This window comes from Neoarius graeffei, chromosome 24 (assembly GCF_027579695.1).
Source record: "Neoarius graeffei isolate fNeoGra1 chromosome 24, fNeoGra1.pri, whole genome shotgun sequence".
Lineage (NCBI taxonomy): Eukaryota > Metazoa > Chordata > Actinopteri > Siluriformes > Ariidae > Neoarius > Neoarius graeffei.
In genome coordinates this window covers 24,080,714-24,090,708 of record NC_083592.1, presented here as the reverse complement: position 1 = coordinate 24,090,708, position 9,995 = coordinate 24,080,714, and the positions used below count along the sequence as shown (strand labels likewise).

At 40.3% G+C, this 9,995-nt stretch overlaps 2 protein-coding genes across 2 annotated transcripts; both read right to left on the bottom strand.

The window, feature by feature from the left end:
• edf1 (endothelial differentiation-related factor 1) lies at positions 1-2,012 on the bottom strand. Its single transcript, XM_060907805.1, has 5 exons — positions 1,786-2,012; positions 1,521-1,572; positions 739-899; positions 450-543; positions 1-344 (listed from the first exon to the last, which is right to left on the bottom strand). Exons 1-5 carry the CDS (start codon positions 1,858-1,860, stop codon positions 283-285), a joined length of 444 nt encoding a protein of 147 aa, XP_060763788.1. The 5' UTR covers positions 1,861-2,012; the 3' UTR covers positions 1-282.
• Positions 2,013-4,942: 2,930 nt separating this feature from the next.
• On the bottom strand, positions 4,943-7,781 carry plpp7a (phospholipid phosphatase 7a (inactive)). The gene is made up of 2 exons (XM_060907804.1): positions 7,170-7,781; positions 4,943-6,062 (listed from the first exon to the last, which is right to left on the bottom strand). The coding sequence occupies exons 1-2, from the start codon at positions 7,639-7,641 to the stop codon at positions 5,674-5,676; spliced, it is 861 nt and encodes a 286-aa protein (XP_060763787.1). The 5' UTR covers positions 7,642-7,781; the 3' UTR covers positions 4,943-5,673.
• Between the last annotated feature and the right edge of the window lie 2,214 nt (positions 7,782-9,995).

The following is a 9,995-nucleotide window of genomic DNA, read 5'->3' as shown; positions in this document are numbered from 1 at the left end:
TTAAATCAAATGCCAAAATTTATTTAAACTTCAAAGCAAGCATAAAATTATGTAATTGTAAACAACAAATTAAAGGGGGAGGGAAAGAGCAGTTATGTAAGCAAAGATGTTTTCATTTCATTATTACTGTCAATTCATTGACATTTGGTCCACCACTTAAACAGTTTTATTACTGTTTTAATTAAAGGGTATTAATAAGGCAGCAGCATGTGGAAACTGATGAAGGCCAGAATAGTGAGAGGGATTCTGCATGCCAAGTGGTGGATTTCGAGGATTTTTTGTTCATTTCTTCTTGGGCCCTGCATCGAGGGGCTGCCCAATTTCCTTTCCACGCAATTTAAGTCCTGCAAAATCACCAGAACACAGTGGAAACATATTGGACACATACATGAGACTCCTTGAAACAAAATATAAAAGCTTTCAAAAGAATATAAAATGTGAAATCTCACCGATAGCTCTCTCAATCTTTCCCATTACTTGATTACTGGGGATGGCCTTTCCTGATTCATAATCTGCAATTACTTGTGGTTTCTCATTAATTTTCTAAAGAAAACACAGCAACACGTTATGTCATCCCAAGGCTATGAAAGCAAGAGTGGAATAAATAATCCTCCATGCCTTTATAAACCCCAGTCAAATTATATCTTGGTCAATGATTAACTCACAGCACAGACAAACCTCATTAATTTGCAAACTGCTTCCTGAAAGACATGTTTGGTTTTCTACATCAATACTTACTGTGGCCAGGTCCTTTTGGGTTAAGCCTTTATTTTGCCGGCCCTGCTGTATAACTTTGCCCACCTCCAGTGTTACTCGCTCATGATGGAGCTCCTCCGTTTCTCTGTCCAGTTTGGCTGTGTTCTTAGTGACAACATGCTGCTTATTCTGACCTGCTGCCCCTGCCAAGAAAAGCAATGATCCCATACATTGTCATACACACTGACACTAAAAAAGGCAACATTTGATAGTGTGTGGTGATAAATGTGTTTATGAACAGTGTTCCAAGTCCAACAGCCAAGACATTTTAGAGAACAAATTCTGACATCAGTGATGTCTCTCACTCAGGGATTTATTCTATTGTGTGGTTATACATTTTAAAAGAAAATCTTTTGAAAATCTTTTGAGTATCTTTTGATATGCAAAAGATACTCAACTAACATACAAATTAAAATACAATGTCATTTGGTGACTTGTAATCACGTTAATGAAAATTAATAGGTCCTGTGACTTTTTTTTTCACATTCAAGAACATACTGTACAGCTTGGACTTCAAAACAACCCATGCACATACCCCTTAAATATGTCCACTTTTCAAATTTGTATATTTTAGATTCTTCTTGTTTTTTATTTAACAACTTATATAAAAACTGTTCAAGCACCAAATCACCAAAAAGTTTTGTATGTGACAACATACTTGGCAATAAACTTGATTCTGATGTTTGGACTTGTAAGCTCACACAAAAGTTGGCAACACAGTCAAAGTAAGTACACAGGGCTCAGGTGAAAGTCAGGCGTCTTACACTTTTTTGTAGTCTCCACGCTCTCTCCTCTTCTCTGGGCTGCAATTACTGCCTGCACACAAGTATTTCATCAGACACAGTTAGCTCAGTAGCTAAACAGAAAACAGAGCCGCAACCAGCTAATTATCTTTTTTTAAAGCCACGTCGGCTAAACAATACACCTGTCTATATGTAACAATAACAAATAAGACAACTTATTGGTACTTAGCTGACACAATAAAAGTACTAACTCGCTAGCTGTGATATCAACGTTAGCATAATCAACCTGTTTGGATTTGGCCTGCGCCGCGGATCCTTTCTTCCTCAGCACGGTCACTGTATCCCAGTCGCTCTCAGCCATCTTTTCTCGAATATTCCTTGGTTTTATAACAGATTGCGCGACTTATTTCGAGTTAATAAAACGCCCAGCTCCTACAAACTACTGTTTCAAAGTAGGGATTGACTTTCTTTGGTCTCTCTCGCGTCACGTTACAAGCCGGAAGTGCGACTTCCACGTCACTGCGTAAACCAAGCTTCAACTGATTTGCTGTTTTGGCTGTATCCCAAATCACTTAGGAGGCTGCATAGCACTCTGTTACTAGTTCTAGACACTAGACAGTAATTAATATTTTTGGCAGGTATGCTTTTCGACTAGACAGGTCTACAATTTTATTCCTCTATAAGAGCACTGTAAAAGAACAAGAACAACAACGCCTTTAGTGCTCTATAGTGCATCAGGGAGCTATTTCATGTGGTCAGCTCTTTTCTCTCTGGGTTTGTACAGGGATTCAGTTAGATAATACAACAAAATCCTGTGCTTCAGTTAACACACCAAATTGTCCAAAATGCCCCCCACCCTACTACCTATTGCCTCAACCAGTAAAGCTCATTATGGGCACTGGTGGAAGAAGTACTCAGTTCCTTCAATTAAGTAAAATTACAAGCCCAATTCCAAAAAGTTGGGGTACTGTATAAACTAAATAAAAATAGAATGCGATAATTTTCAAATCATGGAAACCCTATATTTCATTGAAAATAGTACCAAGACAACACATCAGATGTTGAAACTGAGAAATTATTATTATTATGGCGGCACGGTGGTGTAGTGGTTAGCGCTGTCGCCTCACAGCAAGAAGGTCAGGGTTCGAGCCCCGTGGCTGGCGAGGGCCTTTCTGTGTGGAGTTTGCATGTTCTGTCTGTGTGGGTTTCCTCTGGGTGCTCCGGGTTTCCCCCACAGTCCAAAGACATGCAGGTTAGGTTAACTGGTGACTCTAAATTGACCGTAGATATGAGTGTGAATGGTTGTCTGTGTCTGTCAGCCCTGTGATGACCTGGCGACTTGTCCAGGGTGTACCCTGCCTTTCGCCTGTAGTCAGATGACATTATTATTATTATTTCTTCATTTAAATATATGCTCATTTTGAATTTGATGCCAGCAACAAGTTTCAAAAATGTAGGGACAGGGGCATGTTTACCACTGTGTTGCATCACCCAACAACACTCTGGAAACGTTTGGGAATTGAGGAGACCAATTGCTGTAGTTTTGAAAGAGAAATGTTGTCCCATTCGTACCTGATATACTATTTCAGTTGCTCAACAGTTTGGGGTCTCCTTTGTCATATTTCATGTTTCATAATGTGCTAAATGTTTTAAATGGGAGACAGGCATTCATCTTCGACTCATTCAGTATCATGCTAGCTGAATGGAATATATCTGATACACCAGTCAACACCAGTGTTATTTAAATATGTCACTCAGATCCGCAATGTATTTCATATGAAAAATACGAGTTTTTCAACACAAGAAGATAAACTTTGTATCTTCAAGCCAACATGATGTTATTTTTACTATATCAATACAAACAAAAAGTACCCAAATTTATCCAAGCAATTCATCGATTTCCTCACATGTGACATATCAAGATTTATGTCATGGTTTTGGTTCTCCATGTCCTGGATGTAGCTTGTATGAAAAATACAAGTGGCATATTTCCTAGTAAAACACTCGTATAATATAATGCAGTATATTATGGGATTTCAGAAATATGCTAGATATTCTCCACTATAAAATGGCAAAACTCTCCACTATAGCAAACCATAACTAAATTACAGTACTACTGTAGCTTATCCACAAATAATGCTTTGCCTTGATAGTTATGGTTTCTTTTCATAGATATCAAATTTGGGGAATTGTCAACAGATAAGATATGGTACCACTCCAACATTGATTATTTTACAACAGCACATACCTCATATACCACAACAGTTTGGCAAAGATCACAATTTTTAAAAATATATTAAAGAAAGACACACTGTGCCAAGTTATTTTCCTATAATTCTTTACATTATAGCAGCTGTCATTCACTCACCAGTTTCATTTTCATTCTCCGACAAAACACAGCTATTCAGCTTGCCTGTGCTGAAGACTTTCCTATGGGAGAAAATTTGTTCACTTGAAACACACTACACAAGACTCCTTCCATACATGTTATCCCCTTCAGACACAAGGAAAAATGCTATGGAACTTCATGTGTACAATTGTACACATTATGTCCGAAGGGGTTGTATAAATGTTTTCATACATAAAAATTCATCATATAAGTTCACCATATAGAATGTACACATTAATATAAACTCATGATTTGAATTACAGGTGGCACTATTGTCAGAACTGCTGTTATACACAATTAAACTACACCTTCTGAACAATCAGATTTGAGAATTCAACAGCATGGTGCTATAAATGTACTTTTTATGAACCTCACCAACTTTTGTTTTATATTTCTCTGGAGGAGAAAAATCTTAATTAGTCCCTTTAGTCCCACTTCCAACCCCTCCCTGAATTCACATTCTGAAATATTGCTTTGCTTTTTTTTTTTCTTTCTTTGGGCTACCTATTACACTCCCACTAGCTAGTGATTCTGTTTATTGTCTCTGACAGTGTACTGAATACTGCTCAGTGATATTCTCCAGCCGGTGGTGTACTGGTTGAAAGAACATGGAGTGAGGACTTGTATTTATAGCCTGCTGAGTCAGAGTTCAGTGCCACTAGTGCTACCTGATAACTGCTATAGAGATGAAACAGAGTGACAACGACAGCTGTGAAACCCTCAGCACTGCCAGAGAAGTTAGTGACTGTTCACAGCCTGATCACAGGAGACAATTTTTCTGTCTTTCAATGTGCACATGACAAGGTTTTGTATTATCTGAATATAATTAGAACACAGCAATAAGACACAGTTATAATTAAGTATTCTTATAATATAGAATAGGTTAACATTTTGGCATCATTGACAATTGCCCTGTCCTTTTAATGAAATGAAATTCAATAAAATAAATCCATTTTGTCACTATTATTTACTGGATGGTGTTGTTTGGACCCCATAAAAATGACAGCAAATGCAGACAGTTACATCCCAAACTTTATTCAAAAAGACACTGGATGTATAATTATTTATACTGGAACAATGCATTATGTTTTTCTGGATTTAGATTTTTCTATCAAACATTCTTGCATACTTTAGGTTAATAAATAAACAATATAAAAGTAACAGCTCGCTCTCTCTCTCCCTCCAAACACACAGCAGTCTCACACAGTATAGCACTTCTGTCAAAGGCTCATAATAAATCACAAGTCTTGCAGGTATGTGAAAGAGCTCCAGTAATGTACATACATATGTATATACTTCATTGTAGATTTTTTTTCTTGACAGCAAGCTTTTTTTTCCTTTTACCTCCAATATTTGAAGTTTTATTCTAAAATGATATTCAGTTGAAAATAAAACAGATTTTGTATGACACAATATATTGCTGTTGCAAAAATCCCTGAGCAAAAATCCTCTCACTCAGAACAGCAACAACACAAAAAAGCAAAGCAAATAATCACATCCATTGCACAAAGATGTTTTTGCCTTATCACCATGCAAAACATTAGAATTCATTGCATGGACCTTGATGTGTTTACATCAAATTTTCAGCCTGTGTGCATACCTACTGCCTCCCAATTGTCAGGTCTATATAGCTTTGCAGAGAATAAAATGTTTATTTCAAGTTTCAAAACTATTTTAGATTCTCTCCAGATATGCACAAATGCATGATCACCGTAACTCTGCAGTATGGGCACTGGGCCCACAGATTTTAGCCTGATTAAAAGGCTGCAGGTAAACACACACTGATCAATACAGGGGGCTCCAGTTAAGTGTCCCAATAGAGATTAAAGCCTGACATGTGCTGGAAGACAACCACACCATCTCCACTAGACTGTAATGGAGAAATCCTAAAGCGAAGCCACATCCTACATCTGTGAGGTGGTGGCGGCCCAGTAGTACACGTGACATACCCACCAGCACGGCCCACAGAACAAGCAAAATGCGCAAAGGAACCGCAAGAACCAAGTGTGCTAACAAGAACTTAGACACCATGACTGCACGGCTTGCGTGTGCTGCCGGGAAGGAGTAGATGTCCATGGCCAGGTAGTCAAGGAAACTGGGTGATATCTCCCAGGGTCCTTTGCGTTTCACCAACTTCTGCATTCCTGCCACAGTCATCACATCCAATAAGAGAGCTGGAAGTGAAGAAGAGGTTTGGTACACATTCATTATCACATGTGCAGACAGCACTAAAGGGAGTCTAATTTTAACACAGAATATTAAATTATTTCTGGGGTAAATGTAATTGGGGGAAAAGTGTCAAATATTACAAGACATTATACTAAGTAGAACATAAAGCTCTTGACTGTTGGTAATATGTCAGTTGAGAAATCAGCACAATAAACCGAGGAGAGAGTCACATATTCTCTCTCTCTCTCTCATATTCCCATATCTACTGACCTACAAACCTAACAGCATCCTCAAAACCTCCTCTATTTTATTCTATCAGTTTATGCTATAAACTGGCTTGTTTATTTCTGTTGTTGATTTTGTGAATATGATGTTTCTCTATGATGTGACTATCGAATACAAATTAATACAAGACAAATTAATCTCCAATAAGCCTAATGCTTAGTTAACCTATTGATGTTTTACTGGTCCATAATTCATCTGCTGCAAATGGTTAGTGAAGATGAATGAATGGTGGCCTATTCACGGGTTTATCTGATTAATTCTGCATAAAATGGAAGTTCATTACTACTCTCGATTCTTTCGATCTATTTCTTTTAGTGAATCGAATTATTTGAGTTCTGATTCATTTGATTCAGCACTAAGACTGGACGTCCAGAAATCTGTTTCGTGATTCTAAAAAGTAACGTATTGTTTGCTTTTCATCTAAGAAATAGATGCAAAAGTATGATATCTAGATTCAAGAAACACACGGAAGACGTCACAGAGTGCAGGTTTTTAAACTTTTTCAACCTGTATCTTTTGCATGTTCGATCGTGCTTGTGAATCGACACGGCTCACCAAAAAGAGTCGGTCGTACAGAATCGATTCATTCCTGAACAGTCCATCGGCACTGGGCAACAGTTAGATGTCTATCTTAAGTGCACTTTTACCTTGAGTGTAGCTACTGGTTTAAGGATGTTAAAATAAATCCCTGTTCACAGCAAAATCCCCGGTGTCAAATTAACACGATGTTTATTTGACTCCGTGTTCATTTGTTTCCAGCAGGTCACAAATGAGCACTGCAGGTGTTCATTCAACACAGTGGGGTTTTGCCGGGCTGTAAAACTCACCAAGCAGCAAATTGACTAAAACCTCCTGGCCAGCTAGTGTGTTGCTCCTGGTGAGACACACCAGCGTGCCGATTATCCACGGGATGCCGTGGCCGGTGAGCGCGAGCAGTTTGACCATGGCGCGCGCGCTGCCCCATGACGATGTCGCATGCGCGCACACGCCGAGTCGCTTTGACATGCAGATATCTATGGCTAGCAGAGAGTTCATCGCGATGCCCTTGAAGGATGGGTTGAGCTGCATGCAGTCCTCCTCCGGGAGCTCTTTTCTGTCCTTGCTGCTGTCTCCCGACTCCTGCTGCATGCCGTCTCCGCCGCTTGCGTGTGCATACTGCGGCTGTTTGTGTGACGGCCTCCGCGCACGAGCTTCGGCGTTACTGCTGCTTCTCAGCGGCTGCTGGAGAGACATGAACTCCGCTCTGTTCAGTACGTTGTTCCGGTCTCTCGCCCTAGATCTAGTTTGGCTTGTAGGCATTTCGATCTTCTAGACCAGGGTTTAGCGTAGAGTCAAGTGTTTGTTTTGTCTGAGCGTCTGATTATTTCGTGTAGAGTGGCCAGGTAACTGGTCCACCATGTCCATGCCCAGATCCTGTGTTGCCCTGTTGTAACTCTTGCGAGTTCTATTCCAGTCTATTCCTATAAATAGACACGCCAACTGACTGCTTCATGAAATGCACCCACATAGCGGTTTCATACTGAGCTCACAGCAAGCGAAGGGTGTTTTACAATTACAACCACATTTACACCACCTAGCTCCTAACTCTTCTGTGCAAACAAATAAAAACAACTTCAAAGTATGCAACAGTCCACTGCTGACAAAGTATTCAGGCTTTTTGTACTATATTTTTTTTATTGATTTGTCAAGTAAATCTTCTATTTGATGAGACTTCAACGCAAACAGATTGTTTAGAGATTATGTAGTACTGGATAAAACTAGCTTGTGTTTATTTATTTAACCCTTCGTAGTGAGGACATGTGGTCAAAATCATATGACCTTATGGGTGTGACGTCACAATGGGGGCCGGGTCAAGATGCAAAAAGAACTTCAGAGCAGCTGAATGACCGCTTTTATCCTCACACTAAAATCATAATTTCATTGTATGGATGGCATGCAAATGCAATAAAAGATGTTTAAAAAAGTCATATTTTTAATTTTATTATGTCTACATTACTGCACTTTATAAAACATTAGAACAAGTGGGACTGTGCAGTCTATTACAGGTATCCCAGGACAGTTCTGTAAACTTTTTGAATGGAAATGTTCATTTTAAAGAAGTCACAGGTTACTTTCATAGATGATGGTTCAATTTACACAAAAAATAATGAAGATACTGCATTAGGTTAACATGGTTAGGTTAACATGGGACCGTTAATATGGGATGGCCTTGGGCTGAGGTGCCCTTGAGTGAGGCACCTAACTCCCAACTGCTCCCTGGGCGCTATTAGCATGGCTGCCCACTGCTCTGGGTATGTGTGTGTGCTCATTGCTCACATGTGTGTGCATGTGTGTTCACTGCTTCAGATGGGTTAAATGCAGAGAGCAATTTCACAAGCATGTGATGAATAAAAGTTGTTCTTCTTCATTGTAATTACTTATGTAAATTAATTACAGAATGTGGTCTCATCTCATCTCATTATCTCTAGCCGCTTTATCCTTCTACAGGGTCGCAGGCAAGCTGGAGCCTATCCCAGCTGACTACGGGCGAAAGGCGGGGTACACCCTGGACAAGTCGCCAGGTCATCACAGGGCTGACACATAGACACAGACAACCATTCACACTCACATTCACACCTATGGTCAATTTAGAGTCACCAGTTAACCTAACCTGCATGTCTTTGGACTGTGGGGGAAACCGGAGCACCCGGAGGAAACCCACGCGGACACGGGGAGAACATGCAAACTCCACACAGAAAGGCCCTCGCCGGCCCCGGGGCTCGAACCCAGGACCTTCTTGCTGTGAGGTGACAGCGCTAACCACTACACCACCATGCCGCCCACAGAATGTGGTAATAGTTAAAAATTCACATGTTCTCTTTGAAAAAAATTGTACATTTGTTAAGGTTATATTGGTTTGTCATTTTAGGGGAACCTGTAAATGTTATGTAGAACCCTTAGGTAACATTCACACCTATGGGAAATTTAGAATAGCCACTTGATCTAATCCAAAACTAAAAAAAAAAAAAGCCACAAAAACCCATCTTCTACAAGTTCAGCACAAAAAGTAGAAGACATGTTTGCAAGCGTTCCATTGCCCCTGGCAACCGCATCTCTAGGTTATGGCATTGATCGGGAGAGTCTCTGCAAGTCAAAAGGGCGGCATGGTGATGTTGTGGTTAGCACTGTCGCCTCACAGCAAGAAGGTCCTGGGTTTGAGCCCAGCGGCCGATGAGGGCCTTTCTGTGTGGAGTTTGCATGCTCTCGCTGTGTCTGTGTGGGTTTCCTCCGGGTGCTCCAGTTAGGCTAATTTGTGGCTCTAAATTGACCGTAGATGTGACTGGTTGTCTGTGTCTCTGTGTCAGCCCTGCAATGACCTGAAGACTTGTCCAGGGTGTACCCTACCTCTCACCCATAGTCAGCTGGGATAGGCTCCAGCTTGCGTGTGACCCTATTGGACAGGATAAGTGGCTACAGATAATGGATGGATGGCATTTGATCTAATACCACGAGTTGGCCTAGTGGTTAGCGTGCCTCTCGACTGGGAAATTGTGAGTTCTACCAAATACAATTATAAAAATGGTACCTACTGTCATCTAGCGAGGCATGCTGAAATACAGATGCGAGTAGGGAGTCAAACTTTCGCAGTTATCAGAGAACTAGCCCCCAGTGTA

Coding starts and splice junctions, on each gene's coding strand:
- edf1 (XM_060907805.1), bottom strand. CDS start 1,860: ATGGCTGAGAGCGACTGGGATACAGTGACCGTGCTGAGGAAGAAAGGA. Junction 900..1,520: donor CGTGGAGACTACAAAAAAGT/GTAAGACGCCTG, acceptor TTTTCTTGGCAG/GGGCAGCAGGTCAGAATAAG. Junction 345..449: donor AAAGATTGAGAGAGCTATCG/GTGAGATTTCAC, acceptor GTGATTTTGCAG/GACTTAAATTGCGTGGAAAG.
- plpp7a (XM_060907804.1), bottom strand. CDS start 7,641: ATGCCTACAAGCCAAACTAGATCTAGGGCGAGAGACCGGAACAACGTA. Junction 6,063..7,169: donor TTTAGTCAATTTGCTGCTTG/GTGAGTTTTACA, acceptor CTTCACTTCCAG/CTCTCTTATTGGATGTGATG.